This window comes from Anomaloglossus baeobatrachus, chromosome 2 (genome assembly GCF_048569485.1).
Source record: "Anomaloglossus baeobatrachus isolate aAnoBae1 chromosome 2, aAnoBae1.hap1, whole genome shotgun sequence".
NCBI lineage: Eukaryota > Metazoa > Chordata > Amphibia > Anura > Aromobatidae > Anomaloglossus > Anomaloglossus baeobatrachus.
Genome location: NC_134354.1, coordinates 765,534,596 through 765,554,898, shown reverse-complemented (window position 1 = coordinate 765,554,898; position 20,303 = coordinate 765,534,596). Strand labels below are relative to the sequence as shown.

General features: G+C 49.5%; 1 protein-coding gene across 1 annotated transcript in view; it reads left to right on the top strand.

The window, feature by feature from the left end:
• TENM4 (teneurin transmembrane protein 4) overlaps positions 1–20,303 on the top strand; it is a 124,300-nt gene that overhangs the window by 56,799 nt on the left and 47,198 nt on the right. Inside the window, exons 9-11 of the mRNA XM_075333976.1 lie at positions 5,827–6,088; positions 10,128–10,395; positions 10,581–10,724. Coding sequence (XP_075190091.1) covers positions 5,827–6,088; positions 10,128–10,395; positions 10,581–10,724 — 674 coding nt within the window. The remainder of the gene's footprint in view (positions 1–5,826; positions 6,089–10,127; positions 10,396–10,580; positions 10,725–20,303) is intronic.

Sequence of the window (20,303 nt, the reverse complement as noted above, 5' to 3'; positions counted from 1 at the left end):
GTAGTGAAATTGGTGGGGGGGGGAGGGGGAATAGGCAGCGCCTAAAGCTCCTGGTAGCTACGGGCCCCCATCTATCCTATCAGATGTGAATATTAATGGTGGAAATGTTTTGCTCTTTGTTGTTTTAGGTCAGTGGTCAGCTTTATGCAGAGCTAACCGTATAGTACCGCATAGCAGTGCACGGCTGCTACCATACTGATCATTGATACCAATTAGCACCACGCAGCCGGATAGCTGAGGCAGCGTCCTGGATTTTAACAGCACTGCAACATGATAATTCACTCGTGACCCCGGAGGAGCTGTTACTATGGACAAGCTGTCAGGAGTGAAAATTAAATAGTACACCCCCCTCTTCTAAATGCACGTGCACAAGTGTCGGACCCCCCTCCTTCCCTGCGTGTTTGCTGTGTCAGACCCAGGCTTCTGCTGTGAGCTGACGGCTGTGGGAACATGGAAAAAGCCGATGTTTATAGCCGGAGATGGGAACAGACGGAGATTCCCTCCGCATTGTACTCCGAAAACATAAAAGTTCTGCCATTATTACTTTTTGTGAATTTTAGAATAATAGAGTTGAGCAAAAACATTCGCAGACCGTGGACGAGTGGCCATGTTGGTGGTTTATGGTGGCTGGACCGGAGCCCTGCACACCTCCTCCTACCTGCTGGTCATCCGGGGGCTGTGTCCGTCGTCCGGGGGCTGTGTCCATCGTCCGGGGACTGTGTCCGTCGTCCGAGGGCTGTGTCCGTCGTCCGAGGGCTGTGTCCGTCGTCCGGGGGCTGTGTCCGTCGTCCGGGGGCTGTGTCCGTCGTCCGGGGGCTGTGTCCGTCGTCCGGGGGCTGTGTCCGTCGTCCGAGGGCTGTGTCCGTCGTCCGGGGGCTGTGTCCGTCGTCCGGTGGCTGTGTCCGTCGTCCGGGGGCCTGTGTCCGTCGTTCGGGGGCCTGTGTCCGTCGTCCGGGGGCCTGTGTCCGTCGTCCGGGGGCCTGTGTCCGTCGTCCGGGGGCCTGTGTCCGTCGTCCGGGGGCCTGTGTCCGTCGTCCGGGGGCCTGTGTCCGTCGTCCGGGGGCCTGTGTCCGTCGTCCGGGGGCCTGTGTCCGTCGTCCGGGGGCCTGTGTCCGTCGTCCGGGGCCTGTGTCCGTCGTCCATGGTTCTGACACGCCCGCACCAAGGCCTAGGGTGACTCGTTACCGGGCTGCGGTTCTGCTCCTGGGACCCCGACTGTGTCGAGGCCCGGTTGCATGACCCCGACTGTGTCGAGGCCCGGTTCCATGACACCGACTATGTCAAAATATAAAGGAAGGAGACGATGACAGTTTATTCGTGACGCCACCTGTGGTATGCGGCAAGGTAGATTCCACCGCTGCGGGATGAGGATGGTGACACAGCTTAGATGGTGCAGCTCTCCACAGGCAGAGCTGGGCCCCAGGGCGGATGGGGGTAGTAGTAGGTGATGGCGGGGGTGCAGGGTGGAATACGCAGGTAAATAACTGAGCAAAACAGGGATGCAGTCTCAAGGTTTTTTCTCACTGTAGCAGGTTCCAGGGTAACACGACGTTGCAGTGCTGGGATTTCACTGAAAGGCTCCAGCCGATCCAGGGTAGTTCGGCGGTCAAGTCTGGTTTACCTTTCTTATGTGTCCCTTCCCTGGTCTTCTTCCTGCGCGTGTTTCTCCCTCCTGCTTTGCGCCCTCACACACACACAGCCCTGAGCCGGTGCCCGCGGACCCTTTTGGGTGGCGTGAAGCTTTATCCCTTGGTCCTTTGGGGTCTCCTTCCAGCGAATTTGTGTGCGGATGTGGCTTTGGTGCTTGCAGTCACCTCGGCTGCTGGTTTTACTAGTGGAGTACGTAGGTCCTTCTCCTCTAGCCTAGGGACCAATCACCGTGTTGCGGCCAAGTCCTTCCACCCGAAGATAATATGTGGAACAAGGCCACAGGAGGATGCTGCACATCCCGTAGTCTCTTAGACCCCTTCTGTCTTGTGCCTTGGTCGAGCTGCACCAGCTCCAGACCACAGGTCTTTCCTCCTCCACTGCTCCTTCTAACTTCCTTTTACTTTCTCCACACTCCACTACTGTATGTTCCCACTCCTAAGACTCCACCCCCGGCCTGGCTTCGAGTTTAACATGCCCTTGCCATGTCTGATGAGGTGTTGCTGAGTTTTGTCCGTCCTCCGGGGTGCTGTCCGTCCTCCGGGGTGCTGTCCGTCCTCCGGGGTGCTGTCCGTCCTCCGGGGTGCTGTCCGTCCTCCGGGGTGCTGTCCGTCCTCCGGGGTGCTGTCCGTCCTCCGGGGTGCTGTCCGTCCTCCGGGGTGCTGTCCGTCCTCCGGGGTGCTGTCCGTCCTCCGGGGTGCTGTCCGTCCTCCGGGGTGCTGTCCGTCCTCCGGGGTGCTGTCCGTCCTCCGGGGTGCTGTCCGTCCTCCGGGGTGCTGTCCGTCCTCCGGGGTGCTGTCCGTCCTCCGGGGTGCCGTCGGTCCTCCGGGGTGCCGTCGGTCCTCCGGGGTGCCGTCGGTCCTCCGGGGGTTGGTGCCGTCGATCCTCCGGGGGTTGGCGCTGTCGGTCCTCCGGGGGTTGGCGCTGTCGGTCCTCCGGGGGTTGGTGTGGTGCCGTCGGTCCTCTGGGGGTTGGTGCCGTCGGTCCTCTGGGGGTTGGTGCCGTCGGTCCTCTGGGGGTTGGTGCCGTCGGTCCTCCGGGGGTTGGTGCCGTCGGTCCTCCGGGGATTGGTGCCGTCGGTCCTCCGGGGGTTGGTGCCGTCGGTCCTCCGGGGGTTGGGGCCGTCGGTCCTCCGGGGGTTGGTGCCGTCGGTCCTCCGGGGGTTGGTGCCGTCGGTCCTCCGGGGGTTGGTGCCGTCGGTCCTCCGGGGGTTGGTGCCGTCGGTCCTCCGGGGGTTGGTGCTGTCGGTCCTCCGGGGGTTGGTGTGGTGCCGTCGGTCCTCTGGAGGTTGGTGCCGTCGGTCCTCCGGGGGTTGGTGCCGTCGGTCCTCCGGGGGTTGGTGCCGTCGGTCCTCCGGGGGTTGGTGCCGTCGGTCCTCCGGGGGTTGGTGTGGTGCCGTCGGTCCTCCGGGGGTTGGTGCCGTCGGTCCTCCGGGGGTTGGTGCCGTCGGTCCTCCGGGGGTTGGTGCCGTCGGTCCTCCGGGGGTTGTTGCCGTCGGTCCTCCGGGGGTTGGTGCCGTCGGTCCTCTGGGGGTTGGTGCTGTCCGTCCTCCGGGGTGCTGTCCGTCCTCCGGGGTGCTGTCCGTCCTCCGGGGTGCTGTCCGTCCTCCGGGGTGCTGTCCGTCCTCCGGGGTGCTGTCCGTCCTCCGGGGTGCTGTCCGTCCTCCGGGGTGCTGTCCGTCCTCCGGGGTGCTGTCCGTCCTCCGGGGTGCTGTCCGTCCTCCGGGGTGCCGTCGGTCCTCCGGGGTGCCGTCGGTCCTCCGGGGGTTGGTGCCGTCGATCCTCCGGGGGTTGGCGCTGTCGGTCCTCCGGGGGTTGGCGCCGTCGGTCCTCCGGGGGTTGGTGTGGTGCCGTCGGTCCTCTGGGGGTTGGTGCCGTCGGTCCTCTGGGGGTTGGTGCCGTCGGTCCTCTGGGGGTTGGTGCCGTCGGTCCTCTGGGGGTTGGTGCCGTCGGTCCTCCGGGGGTTGGTGCCGTCGGTCCTCCGGGGATTGGTGCCGTCGGTCCTCCGGGGGTTGGTGCCGTCGGTCCTCCGGGGGTTGGGGCCGTCGGTCCTCCGGGGGTTGGTGCCGTCGGTCCTCCGGGGGTTGGTGCCGTCGGTCCTCCGGGGGTTGGTGCCGTCGGTCCTCCGGGGGTTGGTGCCGTCGGTCCTCCGGGGGTTGGTGCTGTCGGTCCTCCGGGGGTTGGTGTGGTGCCGTCGGTCCTCTGGAGGTTGGTGCCGTCGGTCCTCCGGGGGTTGGTGCCGTCGGTCCTCCGGGGGTTGGTGCCGTCGGTCCTCCGGGGGTTGGTGCTGTCGGTCCTCCGGGGGTTGGTGTGGTGCCGTCGGTCCTCCGGGGGTTGGTGCCGTCGGTCCTCCGGGGGTTGGTGCCGTCGGTCCTCCGGGGGTTGGTGCCGTCGGTCCTCCGGGGGTTGGTGCCGTCGGTCCTCCGGGGGTTGTTGCCGTCGGTCCTCCGGGGGTTGGTGCCGTCGGTCCTCTGGGGGTTGGTGCCGTCGGTCCTCCGGGGGTTGTCGCTGTCAGTCCTCCGGGGTTGTGGCCGTCATCCGAGGCTTTGTCCATCATTTTGCTCAACTCGTAACAACATAGCGATGAAACGCCTCACGCCCCCTAATGCAAATATTGAAGCCCCGCAGAGATCTCGCTTGTAAAAATCCGAACCCGCCATACCGAATAGATTTATATTAGTGTTCAACTTGCAGATGTATAGTGGAAACGACATGTAAAAGTGTCACGGAAGGAGATTTATGGGACAAAGAAGAGGTGTACGGAAACATCTGGGAGCAATCATCATAAATAAGTTATCACGCCTTGAATACATTTGTTCGAAGCCTCGCAGGAATCCTGGCGTAACAAGCCCTATATTATATTGATAATTATCCACCAGCGTTTATCAGATTAGTTCATTGGGGGGATTGGGAAAAAAAGAAAAGGTTTTTTTTCATCTTTTTTGTTTATTTTTTTTATTCTTTTTGTATTTTTTTTATTTTTAGCTTTACCAGCTGATTACATAGATTATTTCTATTTTTTTTATTTTATTATTTTTTGTATTTTTATTTTTATCTTTACCAGTTGAAAAAATGAAACATTTTATACTTTTTGTTATTTATATATATTTTTTATTATATTTTTTGTATTCTTTTACTTTTTTTTACTAGCGGATTACATAGATTTGGTTATTTATATATTTTCATTATTTTTTATTATTTGTATTTTATTATCTTTACTATTTGAAAAAAGAAAAAAGTTTTACACATCTTTGATATTTATATATTTTTTATATATTTTTTTTATTTTTACCAGCTGATTACATAAATTATTTATATTTTTTTAATTGTATTATTTTTTGTATTTTTTTCTTATCTTTACTAGGTGAAAAAAGAAAAAAGTTTTATGCATCTTTTTGATATTTTTTGGGGGGTATTTTTATCTTTACCAGCTGATTACATAGATTATATTTTTTTTTTATTTACATATTTTTTTTGTTATGTTTTTACTTTTATCTTTACCAGTTGAAAGAAAAAAGTTTTATAAATCTTCTTGTCATTTATTTATATGTATATTTATATATGTTATTTATTATATATATAATAAAAAAGATTTACAAAACTTTTTTGTTTCAACTGGTAAAGATAAAAGTAAAAAAAGTAAAAATACAATAAAACTTTTATTGTATTTTTCCATTTTTTTTACTTTTATCTTTACCAGTTGAAACAAAAAAGTTTTATCCATCTTTTTGTTATTTATATATATTTTTTATATTTTTTTTGTTTTTTTTTATTTTTATCTTTACCAGCTGATTACATAGATTTTGTTATTTATACTTTTTTTTTATATATATATATATTTTTGTTTATTTTTTTCTTTCCCAGCTGATTTCATAGATTAGCTCATGTCACCCTGATATGGGATGATTAACTGAAACATGTCATTATATCTCACCAGGTGGGAATAATTAACATAATTAAAAATGTGATTATATAGATTTTTTTATTTTTATTTTTTCTATTTCAGTTTTCTGTTGTCTGATCCAGTTTAATATGATTTTACCTTTTTGGTATTGATTTTAAATTAGATTTTTATGCAATTTGATTTTTATTTATTTTTTGTTTATTAAAAATTCAATTTTAATTAATTTATGTTGTTTATATTGATTTTTGTGCTTTTTTTTCTTATTTATGTTGACAGCTTTGACCTGGTGACCAACGGCGGCATCTCCATCACGTTGCGGTTTGAGCGTGCGCCGTTTATCACGCAGGAGCACACGCTCTGGTTGCCCTGGGACCGCTTCTTTGTCATGGAGACCATCACAATGAGACTCGAGGAGAATGAGATCGCCAGCTGTGACCTGAGCAGCTTCGCCCGTCCCAATCCCGTCCTCTCCCCGGCTCCGCTGACGGCCTTTGCCAGCTCATGTTCGGAGAAGGGACCCATCGTACCTGAAATACAGGTAAAAACAAAAAAACAGGAACCAGCTACTCTAAAATCTTGGGTTTCATCCTCCTGTCACATCCAGAGCTGCATTCAGAATTCTGCTTAACACCTCTTGGAATTTCCTAATAGATAAATGTTTGATATCTTTCATTACAAAATTAAATTTTTATTCTGTAGCAAGGGAATGTAATGCAGTTTAGGCAAATCGATAACTGGAAACAGGCAGCAGATTGAATGCTGCTCTGGATGTGACTAAAGAAGGAGTATTATAATTCTACATCATTACAAATATAACTCAACAGCTTATTTTTTTTCTGGCTTTTTTGCTTTCTTTATTTGATTTTTTTTTTTCTTCTTCGGTCACTTCCAGAGCTGCATTCTCCATAAGTGACTGTAATATCCAGAGCTGTATTTAAAATTCTGCTTACGGCCTCCTGGATTTTCCTAATAGTTGCTTTTTTTTTATAGATCCCATCATTTATTTATTTTTTTCTAACTTTCTTTGCTTCATTCTTTCTTGTACTTTATTTTTATTTTTCTTCTGTCACTTCCGGAGCTGCATTCTTTATTTGTTCTCATTAGTGACCCCTAACATCCAGAGCTGTATTTAGAATTCTGCTAACTTCCTTCTGGATTTTCCTAATAGATAATTTTTTTTGTTTCATAGATCTCATAATTTTTATTTTTTTCTGACTTTTTTTGTTTATTCTTTCTCAAACTTGATTTTTTTTTTCCTCTATCACTTCCAGAGCTGCATTCTCCATAAGTGACTCCTAATACCCAGAATTATATTTAGAATTCTGCTTACTGCTGCCTGTTTTTCCTAATACATACACTTTCATACACTTTTTTTTTTTTTTATATAGATCTCATAATTTATTTTTTTTCTGACCTTTTTTTTTTTATTTATTATTTCTCATGCTTGATCTTTTTTTTTTCTTTTTTTCTTCTGTCACTTCTGTCATATACACTCACGTGTGTGTGTATGTATGTATGTATGTATGTATGTATATATATATATATATATATAATATAATATGTGTGTGTATGTGTATATATATATATATATATATATATATATATATATATAGAATATATATCTCATTTTTAAAAAAAAATCTGACTTTTTTATTTTTTTGTTCTTTTTCATACTTGATTTTTTTTTTCTTCTTTCACTGCATTCCCCATTTGTTCTCATAAGTGACTCCTAATATCTAGAGCTGTATTTAGAATTCTGCTTACCACCTCCTGAATTTTCATAATATATATATTTATTTTTCTTTTATAGATCCCTTCATTAATATTTTTTCTGACTTTTTTTATTTATTCTTTTTCATACTTGATTTTTTTTTTCTTCTGTCACTTCCAGAGCTGCATTCTCTATAAGTGACTATAACATCCAGAGCTGTATTTTAGAATTCTGCTTACCGCCTCCTAGATTTTCCTAATAGACACTTAGTTTTATAGCTCTCATCACGAAAGTCCATATTTTGTAAAGAGCAGGTGGGAATGTAAAGCAGTTTAGGCAAAGTGCTAACAGAAAATGGGCAGAAGTTTAAATGCTGCTCTGAATGTAACTGGTGAAGGAAACCTATAACTCTCTAAATCATTGCAAATATGACGTATCTAATTGTTTACCTGGCTTCTTTTGCTTTATTCTTTCTCACACTTGACCTTTTATTTTTCTTGTCACATCCAGAGCTGCATTCAGAATTCTGTTCACCCCTCTTGGAATTTGCCAATAGATAAACTTGAACTAGTTATTACAATAGTTAAGCTCAGATTTTGTAGAGATTGCTGGGTTAGGGGGGTGAGGAAGTTTAGTCTTAGTCAAGGAAACATGCAGAAGACTGATTGCTGCTCTGGAGAAGATTTCACTCCAGGTCCCTTTTGGTCACTTAAGACAAATTATGTTTTAGTATAAATTTTTATAAAACGTTGATACATTTACACAAAGATTCTAAAATTCTATACCCCTCTCACATCCATTGTGTTTTTGTACAAGCCTTAGTACTCTTATCACATCTAAAGCTTCTTTCTTAAAGAGACAGGCACGACGCAGAAATGTCCAAACTTCTTTTACCATCACTTGCAAGTTTAGCAGAGGATCCTCGGCAGAGCCTCCTGCTTAATGGCAGCCATTTGTTTAATTAGCTGAGGAGATCTTGACGTCGTCTTAACGATGAAATCGAGGACTTCCAGCCTCCTGAACAATGTTTACATATCAGGCGGGATAAATGGGCCTGTCTCCGTGATGGAAGACTTCACCCAGGAGGAAATTAAAGCGTACTTTACATGCGTGCCGCTGTTTACCGCCTCAGGAAATCAGCCATATTGCTAAACTTGCAGATTTAGTTTTTCAGCCTTTAGCCTCAATTTATAATACATGACTGGCTTAATGTCCTTCAGAGCTGCGGTTCCTGATGTGGAGGAAGTGTCCTTCACAGGGTTAAGTCTCTTACTGCATTCCCTTTGGTTTTGCACCATATTGGGGTGTCACAGAGCTTCCCACTAATCCGGAATATTGAACGCTCCAGTAGCCTCAATTTCTCCCTTCCCTGTTTTCCTGTTGCCTCTGGTCTTTCCCGTGTGTGTCTGTCTGTGTCTGTCTGTCCTTGCCTTATATTCCTAATCCAGGAAGATCCAGATGAATGTTACTATAGGTCCAACCCTTTAGTGAACAGGCCCCATTTTTCAAGTCTGAAATGCATCACTGTGCCTATTATTGTGGTGGTTGTTTTGGTTATTGTTGTGGTGGTTGTTTTGGATGTTGTTGTGACTGTTATTGTTTTGGCTGTTGTGGCCGTTGTTTTTTGTTTTGGTGGTTGTGATTGTTGTTGTGGTGATGGTTGTAGTTGTGGATGTTGTTGTTCTTTCAGTTCTGGTTTTTGTGGTTGTTTTGATTGTTGTTTCAGTTCTGGTTGTTTTTGTTGTTGTGGCTTTTTTTGTTGTGATTGTTGTGGTGATGGTTGTAGTTGTGGATGTTATGGTTATTTTTGTGGTTGTTTAGGTTCTGGTTGTTGTTACTGTTTTTGTGCTTGTTGTTGCTGTGGTTATTGTTGTGGTTGTTGTTTTGGTGGTTTTGATGTGGTGATGGTTGTAGTTGTGGATGATGTTGTTGTTGTTTTTGGTTGTGGTTGTTTTGGTTGTTGTGGTTGTTTCACTTGTGGTGGTTGAAATTGGTGGTTGTGGCTGTTTTTGGTTGTTTTGGTTGTTGTGGTTGTTTTGCATGTGGATGTTGTGATAGTTGTGATGGTAGTAGTTGTGGATGTTGTAATGGTTATTGTTGTGGTTGTTGTTTCGGTTCTGGTTGTTGTGGTTTTTTTTTTATTGAGGTTTTTGTTTTAGTGGTTGTTGTGTTTGTTGTTGCTGTGGTTATTGTGGTTTGTATTTTTGGTGGTTGTGATGGCTGTAGTTGTGGATGTTATGGTTGTTTTCGCTTGTGGTTGATATTTGTGTTGTGGCTGTTTTTGTTGTGGTTGTTGTGATAGTTGTGATGGTTGTAGTTGTGGATGCTGTAATGGTTATTGTTGTGGTTGTTTCGGTTCTGGTTGTTTTGGGGGGGGGGGTGTTTTTTGTTGTTTAAGTGGTTGTTTTGTTTGTTGTTGCTGCTGTGGTTATTGTTGTGGTTGTTTTTTTGGTGGTTGTGATAGTTTTAGTAGTGGATGTTATGGTGCTTTCAGTTGTGGTTGTTTTAGTTGTTTTGCTTGCGGTTGTTGCTGGTTTCGTTGTGGCTGTTTTTGGTGTTTTTTGTTGTGGTTGTTGTTTCCCTTATGGTTGTTGTGCTTGTTGTTATGGTTGTAGTTGTGGATGTTACGGTTATTGTTGTGGTTGTTGTTTTGGTTCTGGTGGTTGTGGCTGTTTTTTGTGGTTGTGTTTTTTGTTGTTTTGGTTCTTGTTGTGATTGTTTGGCTTGTTGATTTGGTGGTTGTTGTAATTGTTGTGGTGATGGTTGTGGATGTTATGTTGTGGTGGTTGTTGTTTTGGTTGTTCTTCATATTGTTGTTGTTATGATTAATATTCTTTTTTATTACTTATTTTTCTTTTATTTCAAGGCCCTGCAAGAAGAAATTAAAGTCCCCGGGAGCAAAATCAAGCTAAACTATCTGAGCACACGGAACGCAGGTTATAAATCCGTCCTGAGAATCAGCCTCACTCACCTCGCCATCCCATTCAACCTCATGAAAGTCCACTTGATGGTCGCTGTAGAGGGACGACTCTTCAGGAAGTGGTTTGCCGCCGCCCCGGACCTCTCTTACTTTTTCATTTGGGACAAGACTGATGTGTACAGTCAAAAGGTCTACGGATTATCGGAAGCTTTCGGTAAGTTGTCAGAAAATATAGTTGTCGACTAGTTCAGGCTTGAAGCTGCGACAGTCTCTCTATCTGGGTGTTATGACCATGCTGATGTTCTACAGCTGATCGGCCCCTGCAGATAATGCCTCTTTCGCTCTATTTTGAGTCGTCGTCCATCAGTGACCACAATTTCATTTTTCTCTTCCTCGTAGTGTCTGTGGGATATGAGTATGAATCCTGCCCCGACCTCATTCTCTGGGAGAAGAGGACCGCAATATTACAGGGTTATGAAATCGAGGCGTCCAAGCTGGGGGGATGGTCTCTGGACAAACATCACGCCCTCAACATACAGACCGGTGAGTGAAACCATGGTTTATGGGGGGTTTTTGCTGATCAGACTCTACGAGTCACCATCGTTTAATTTTTTTAAAAAATTTTATTCTCTATAAATCAATAGCACACATGAAAAGAAGAAACTTTGTAATATATCTTATCTGAGAAATCTGCTTCTTTCTCTTCCTGGAATAATCACTTATTCTCAACTGGTGGATAAAACCTCTCCTTGAAATCAAATTTTCCCATTACTGAAATAGGAGATGACAATTGGTGCCTATAAAGTTCTATGGAGAACTAGAGTTGTCACTTCCCCCTCCTCCATAGAATCCTAAGAGCACCAACTCTCATCTCCTATCTCAGTAATGGAAAATTCTGTCTTCATTGAATATAGATTTTCCACATGTTAACCCCTCAATTCAGAGCGTGATTGATCAGTCCAGAAGGCGTAAGAAACACTTTTCTCTGATAAAATATATTACAAAGTTGCTAATTGTCCTGTGTACTATTAATTGATGAAATAAAAAAAAAAAAATGTTTACTTTCGTTTTAATATATTTATCATATTTTAAATATGTATATCAAAATACTGTAATATATTTGTTAAATTAAAAAATAAGTATATTAATATATTTAAAATATGTATATGAAAATATGTAAACAGATTTGCAATAGATATTTAATATATTTTTTTATATTAACATTTTAATATATTTGCAAAATAGAAATAAATATATATGTAATATATTTTAAATATTTATATTAATACTTTTATATATTTGCAAAAAGCAAAATAGAAAAATATATTTTAATATATTATATTTTAAATATTTATATTAAAGTATTTTAATATATTTGCAGAAAGCAAAATAGAAATAAATATATGTAATATATTTTAAATATTTATATTAATACTTTTATATATTTGCAAAAAGCAAAATAGAAAAATATATATTAATATATTATATTTTAAATATTTATATTAAAGTATTTTAATATATTTGCAGAAAGCAAAATAGAAATATATGTAATATATTTTAAATATTTATATTAATACTTTTGTATATTTGCAAAAAGCAAAATGGAAAAAATATATTAATATAATTAAAATATTTATAAGAAAATATGTAAATAGATTTGCAAAATAGAAAAAAAATATATATTAATTAATATATTTATATTAACATATTTTAATATATGCAAAAAGCAAAATAGAAATATATATGTAATATATTTTAAATATTTATATTAATACTTTTATATATTTGCAAAAAGCAAAATAAAAAAAAATATATTTAATATATTTATATTAAAGTACTAGAAGGTGGCCCGATTCTACGCATCGGGTATTCTAGAATTTACGTATTGTGTAGTTCATGTATGATTTTTGTTATATATATATATATATATATATATATATATATATATATATATATATATGTTGTTGTGTGTAGTTACCAAGTGTTTGTGTAGAGCGCTGTACATGTTCTGGGTGTTGTCTGGGTGTGGCGGGGGGTGAGAGCGGTGTTGTTTGTGTGTTGCGTTGTGTGTGTTGCGTGTGTTGCGTTGTTTGTGTAGCGCTGTGTGTCTGTCGCATTGTGTGTGTGTGTGTGTGTGTGTGTGTGTTGCGTGGTTTGTGTGTGTTTTGGGGGGAGGTATGTTTTGTGCAATGTGTGTGTTGTGCGGTATGTGCGTATATTTGTGTGTGCCGCGGTGTTTGTGTGTTGGGTGTTGTGTGTGTGCAGCGTTGTCTGTGTGTGTGAGTGTCTGTGTAGGGCGGTGTTTGTGTTTCCCAGTGTGTGTGTGTGTTGTGCAGTGCGTGTGTGTGTGTGTGTGTGTTGGGGGGAGGTGTGCACCTCCCATCGTGCTCCATCCCTTATGCTGCGCACCCCCCATCGTGCTCCATCCCCCATGCTGCGCACCCCCCATCGTGCTCCATCCCCCAAGCTGCGCACCCCCATCGTAATCCATCCACCAAGCTGTGCACCCCCCATCGTGCTCCATCCCCCATGCTGCGCACCCCCCATCGAGCTACATCCCCCATGCTGCGCATTCCCCATCGAGCTACATCCCCCATGCTGCGCACTCCCAAACGTGCTCCATCCGCCATGCTGCGCACTCCCAAACGTGCTCCATCCGCCATGCTGCGCACTCCCAAACGTGCTCCATCCGCCATGCTGCGCACTCCCAAACGTGCTCCATCCGCCATGCTGCGCACTCCCAAACGTGCTCCATCCGCCATGCTGCGCACTCCCAAACGTGCTCCGTCCGCCATGCTGCGCACTCCCAAACGTGTTCCATCCGCCATGCTGCGCACTCCCAAACGTGCTCCGTCCGCCATGCTGCGCACTCCCAAACGTGGTCCATCCGCCATGCTGCGCACTCCCAAACGTGCTCCGTCCGCCATGCTGCGCACTCCCAAACGTGCTCCATCCGCCATGCTGCGTACTCCTAAACGTGCTCCATCCACCATGCTGCGCACTCCCAATCGTGCTCCATCCGCCATGCTGCGCACTCCCAAACGTGCTCCATCCGCCATGCTGCGCACTCCCAAACGTGCTCCATCCGCCATGCTGCGCACTCCCAAACGTGCTCCATCCGCCATGCTGCGCACTCCCCATCGTGCTGCATCCCCCATGCTGCGCACTCCCCATCGTGCTCCATCCGCCATGCTGCGCACTCCCCATCGTGCTGCATCCCCCATGCTGCGCACTCCCAAACGTGCTCCATCCCCCATGCTGCGCACTCCCAAACGTGCTCCATCCGCCATGCTGCGTACTCCTAAACGTGCTCCATCCACCATGCTGCGCACTCCCAATCGTGCTCCATCCCCCATGCTGCGCACTCCCAAACGTGGTCCATCCGCGATGCTGCGCACTCCCAAACGTGGTCCATCCGCGATGCTGCGCACTCCCAAACGTGGTCCATCCGCCATGCTGCGCACTCCCAAACGTGCTCCATCCGCCATGCTGCGCACTCCCAAACGTGGTCCATCCGCCATGCTGCGCACTCCCAAACGTGCTCCATCCGCCATGCTGCGCACTCCCAAACGTGCTCCATCCGCCATGCTGCGCACTCCCCATCGTGCTGCATCCCCCATGCTGCGCACTCCCCATCGTGCTCCATCCGCCATGCTGCGCACTCCCCATCGTGCTGCATCCCCCATGCTGCGCACTCCCAAACGTGCTCCATCCGCCATGCTGCGCACTCCCAAACGTGCTCCATCCGCCATGCTGCGTACTCCTAAACGTGCTCCATCCACCATGCTGCGCACTCCCAATCGTGCTCCATCCCCCATGCTGCGCACTCCCAAACGTGGTCCATCCGCGATGCTGCGCACTCCCAAACGTGGTCCATCCGCGATGCTGCGCACTCCCAAACGTGGTCCATCCGCCATGCTGCGCACTCCCAAACGTGGTCCATCCGCCATGCTGCGCACTCCCAAACGTGGTCCATCCGCCATGCTGCGCACTCCCAAACGTGCTCCATCCGCCATGCTGCGCACTCCCAAACGTGCTCCATCCGCCATGCTGCGCACTCCCCATCGTGCTGCATCCCCCATGCTGCGCACTCCCCATCGTGCTGCATCCCCCATGCTGCGCACTCCCCATCGTGCTCCATCCGCCATGCTGCGCACTCCCCATCGTGCTGCATCCCCCATGCTGCGCACTCCCAAACGTGCTCCATCCGCCATGCTGCGCACTCCCAAACGTGCTCCATCCGCCATGCTGCGTACTCCTAAACGTGCTCCATCCACCATGCTGCGCACTCCCAATCGTGCTCCATCCCCCATGCTGCGCACTCCCAAACGTGGTCCATCCGCGATGCTGCCCACTCCCAAACGTGGTCCATCCGCGATGCTGCGCACTCCCAAACGTGGTCCATCCGCCATGCTGCGCACTCCCAAACGTGCTCCATCCGCCATGCTGCGCACTCCCAAACGTGGTCCATCCGCCATGCTGCGCACTCCCAAACGTGGTCCATCCGCCATGCTGCGCACTTCCAAACGTGCTCCATCCGACATGCTGCGCACTCCCAAACGTGCTCCATCCGCCATGCTGCGCACTCCCAAACGTGCTTTATCCGCCATGCTGCGCACTCCCAAACGTGCTCCATCCGCCATGCTGCGCACTCCCAAACGTGCTCCATCCGCCATGCTGCGCACTCCCAAACGTGCTCCATCCGCCATGCTGCGCACTCCCAAACGTGCTCCATCCGCCATGCTGCGCACTCCCAAACGTGCTCCATCCGCCATGCTGCGCACTCCCAAACGTGCTCCATCCGCCATGCTGCGCACTCCCAAACGTGCTCCATCCGCCATGCTGCGCACTCCCAAACGTGCTCCATCCGCCATGCTGCGCACTCCCAAACGTGCTCCATCCGCCATGCTGCGCACTCCCCATCGTGCTCCATCCGCCATGCTGCGCACTCCCCATCGTGCTCCATCCCCCATGCTGCGCACCCCCCATAGTGCTCCATCCCCCATGCTGCCCGCAGCATCAGCCTCTGTGCCCGCAGCATCAGCCTCTGTGCCCGCAGCATCAGCCTTTTCTGTCCCTAGCATCAGCCTCTCTCCTCCCAGCCTACCCCAGCCTCAGCTCCATCCCCCATGCTGCGCACCCCCCATAGTGCTCCATCCCCCATGCTGCCCGCAGCATCAGCCTCTGTGCCCACAGCATCAGCCTCTGTGCCCGCAGCATCAGCCTCTGTGCCCGCAGCATCAGCCTTTTCTGTCCCCAGCATCAGCCTCTCTCCTCCCAGCCTACCCCAGCCTCAGCCTCCCCCAACATCAGCCTCTCTTCTCTCAGCCTCCCCCTCCCAGCCTTCCCCAGGATCAGCCTCTCTCCTTCCAGCCTCCTCCAGCACGCCGTGCTCCTCTGCCGACACTCACACACCCGATCGCATACACTCACACACACACACACACACCCACCCGATCGCATACACTCACACACACACTCCCACCCGATCGCATACACTCACACCCACCCGATCGCATACACTCACACCCACCCGATCGCATACACTCACACCCACCCGATCGCATACACTCACACACACCCACCCGATCGCATACACTCACACACACCCGATCGCATACACTCACACACACACACACACACACACTGACGATATCGCTCATCCACGCTCACACTCACAACATCCGGAGATACCACATGCTTCTGGCCATGTGATCCTCCGGCAGGTCCTGGAAGGTCACAACAGCACAGTATCGAGGCCGAGAAGCAAGCGATATCGCCGGATGCTGTGAGTGTGTGGATGCGATGTGATGTGTATGTGAGGTGTGTGTGAGAGTGAGTGTGAGCCGGTGTACACTGGTAACTATGATACACATTGGGTAACCAAGGGACCTTAGTTACCCGATGTGTATAATGGTTACCAGCGTTCACGGGCTCCGTGTAGAAGCAAGCGATATCCCAGGATGTTGTGAGTGTGTGGATGTGATGTGTGAGGTGTGTGTGAGAGTGAGTGTGATCTGATGTGTGTGTGTGTACTCACCTGTGAGTCGGAGCTCCGTCTCAGTTGGGCCAGAGCGAGCGTGCATTGCGTGAGGGGGCGGGGCCTGCAGAGAGCCGGGGCGAGAGGCCAATCCGTGGGGGGGGGCGGGGCCATGGCGAGCCCCAGCGGCCAATCAGCTTTGTGTCACCGTAAGGACACAATTTTGGAGCATGACAGACAGACAGACAGACAGAATAAGGCAATTATATATATATATATATAGTGTCACGAACCACCGGGGGGGTCACTCAGAAATCCCCCGCGCTGGCTACCAGTACGTCACAATCGGGGGGTAACAAGTGGGTGTCACCCCTCCTTTATACCTCCCGACCGACAGACAGAGCACGTGACGCGCTCTCTAGCGCCCCTCTTATAGTCAGGCCAATTATGGAATTGCCCGACAATAAGCAAGGAGGCCGCTATACTACTTATGCCGATTATTGAAGGGTCCCCGGTGAGAGTAGGGTATATATTCCCCCGACCTCCGCGGGCGGAATATATAAAACCTCCCCGAATCTCACTGGCCTCCCCACAATAATCCTTGGCACAACTCGCTGCCACCAACCGCTTCACGGTAACTATTAGCCGAACACACAGACGTGGGATTCAAGATCGAGATAACAGAACAGCCCAAGATTAATTATATAATTTAATCAGCCTAAAGCACACTAGAAACTACAATATATACAATAGGGAATCTACAGAATATACATATGTCAGAGTACAGTTACAGATAAAGCATGGTTTACAAACAGGTATGCAATTCAATCAGTTACCTTGTGCGTCTGGCCACAGGGGGGCGCTGTAGACCAGGTTTCCAGGAACTCCCACAGATGTTTCCTACACGTGACCCCCAGCGAAAGAACCCTGGAAAATGGCCGAAGTAGGGTTATCAACCTGGGCAAATCCAGGTCCCCTCCTACCTTCGTGACCTCAGAGGGAGCACTGCTCCACCCCTGGCTGGAGTTATGGACAAAATCCACAACATGGAATATGGCCATAACTTGGCCTGGGAGCGTCGTAGGCGGACGCCAACGCTCTCATTGTGACAGCTATGAATTTAGCTACAGAATGAGAGGACTCGTGACTTGTCTACTAGTTCCACATTGGCTGATATCACGCCTGGGGTATTTCCCAAGCTCCCGCTCCCATAAAAAAGGGTGTGCCAGCATCGTCCGCATGCGGAGACACCATTTTTATGGTTGCCATATTTATCGGAAATATGGCTTGCGAGATATGAACCATTTTTTACTGGAGTCGTTCTGTCTGGATACTTCCAAGCTTGCTAATGAGATAGCAGCTCCTACCACAGGGTCACGGCAGGGAGTCATCCTGTGTCCATTGTTCCCACATCATCTCATCTCCATATCACAGGAGATGGCCATGGAGGTGTAACACCTTCACAGATGCTGGACATTGAGAACAAGAAGGGAGGGGGGCACTGCCAGGGAGTGATGAGCGATTATGACTGGAAGTCATAATTCATCTTCATATCCCGGGATTTGCCTCACACCTCCCCCCTTTTGAGGGCGCTAGGGGGCAGCACACTCCGGTGTTCCCCCGTGCGCCCGTCCGCGACCTCTCCTTGTCGGGACAGCCCGTCTGCGTTACCGTGGTCACGGCCCCTTTTGTGGCGAATGGTGAAGTTGTATTGCTGGAGCGCAAGGCTCCATCGCAACAATCGCCCATTCGTCCCAGAGACGGTGTGCAACCAGCTGAGGGGATTGTGGTCCGTCTCCACGATGAAGTGGCGCCCGTATAGATAGGGTTGCAGACGCTGCAGGGCCCACACTATGGCCAGGCACTCCTTCTCCATCGTGGAATAGGCCACTTCCCTTGGTAACAGCTTCCTGCTCAGGTACAAGACTGGGTGCTCTTGGCTCGCAGAGTCCACCTGGCTGAGCACCGCACCGAGGCCGAAGTCACTGGCGTCGGTCTGTACTACAAACGGCCGCGTGAAGTCGGCTGCCTGTAGCACGGGCGGGCTGGACAGGGCGTCCTTTAGGGCCTGGAAGGCTGTCTCGCAGTCCATTGTCCAATCGACTGCAGAGGGCAGCTTCTTCTTGGTGAGGTCCGTCAAGGGCTTTGCCAGGCTACTATAGCGTGGAACAAACCTCCTATAGTACCCGGCGGTCCCCAAGAAGGACATCACCTGCTTCTTGGTCCTGGGGGTGGGCCAGGATGCGATGGCCTCCACTTTCTCAGGCTCGGGCTTCAGTGTTCTCCCGCCTACCCGGTGACCGAGGTACTGGACCTCGCTCATGGCCAGCTGACACTTTCCCGGCTTGATGGTCAAACCTGCCCGGTGGATCCGCCTGAGCACCTGTGCTAGATGCTCTAGGTGGTCCTCCCAGGTGGGACTGAAGACGGCAATGTCATCCAGGTACGCGGCCACGTACCCTTCAAGTCCCTTGAGCAGGGTGTTGACCATCCGCTGGAAAGTGGCAGGGGCATTCCTCATCCCGAATGGCATCACCGTGGACTCGTATAGTCCAAATGGGGTAATAAAGGCAGAGCGTTCCCTGGCCTTGCGAGTCAGGGGGATCTGCCAATATCCCCGGCTCAGGTCCATGATGGTCAGGTACTGAGCCCCGGCCAACTGATCGAGCAGGTCATCGATGCGTGGCATTGGGTACGCATCGGCGACCGTGACAGCATTGAGCCCCCTGTAGTCCACGCAGAACCGAGTGGTTCGGTCCTTCTTAGGGACGAGGACTACAGGCGAGGCCCAAGCGCTGTTGGATGCCTGGATCACCCCCAGCTTCAGCATCTCGTCAATCTCCTGGCGCATGTGTTGCTGCACCTCCAGGGAGACCCGATATGCTGAACGCCGGATCGGGGGATGATCCCCAGTGTCCACGTGATGGACAGCCAAGTCAGTCCTTCCGGGCTGGTTGGTAAACAACCCCCGGAAGGGGAGGAGGGTGGCCCACAGCTGGGACCGTTGGTCCTCCAAGAGCTGGTGGCCAACCTCCACATCCTCAATGGATCCGCCTGCCCTAACCTGGGCTAGCATATCCGAGAGGGTCTCCGCTTCTCCCTCCTCGGGCAGGTTGCACACGGGGAGCGCACATGCCTCCCGCTCATGATGTGCCTTCATCATGTTCACATGGAAGGGCTTCCGCCTTCCACGGGCAGGGTCCAGGGTGACCAGGTACGTCACAGGGTTGAGCTGCTGGTACACGAGGTATGGGCCTTCCCAGGCTGCCTGAAGCTTGTCCTGTGGTACGGGGACCAGTACCCACACCTTTTGACCCACTTGGTAGGTCCTCTCACAAGCGTTCTGGTCGTACCAACGCTTCTGATCGGCCTGGGCTTGAGCCATATTGTCGTGTACCAGTTGCGTCAAGGCCTGCATTTTGTCCCGGAAGCGCATGACATACTCGATAACCGACACTCCAGGGGTGGCCAAATCCCCTTCCCAAGCCTCTTTCACCAGAGCCAGGGGGCCCCGCACACGTCGCCCGTACAGGAGCTCAAACGGTGAGAATCCTGTTGAGGCCTGTGGAACCTCCCGGTAAGCAAATAACAGGTGTGGGAGATACCGCTCCCAGTCACGCCCATGGGAGTCGACCAACATCTTAAGCATCTGCTTTAAGGTGCCATTGAACCGCTCGCACAGGCCATTAGTCTGTGGATGGTACGGGCTGGCCACCAGATGTCGCACCTGGACTTGCTTACAGAGGGCCTCCATCAGCTGGGACATGAATTGGGTCCCCCGGTCAGTGAGCATTTCCTGGGGAAAACCCACTCGGGAGAAAATCTCCAGCAATGCGGTGGCCACCTTGTCAGCCCGAATGGACGACAAGGCCACTGCTTCTGGGTACCGGGTGGCATAGTCCACTACCGTCAGTATGAAGCGTTTCCCGGAGCTGCTGGGGATGGCCAGCGGGCCGACCAGATCCACAGCCACCCTCCTGAAAGGCTCATCGATGATGGGCAGAGATACCAGTGGGGCTTTGGGGCGTGGCCCCGCCTTCCCCACTCTCTGACAGGTTTCACACGAACGGCAGTAGGCAGCCACATCGGCCCCCATTTTTGGCCAGTAGAAATGCTGGTTTAACCTGGCCTTGGTCTTAGCG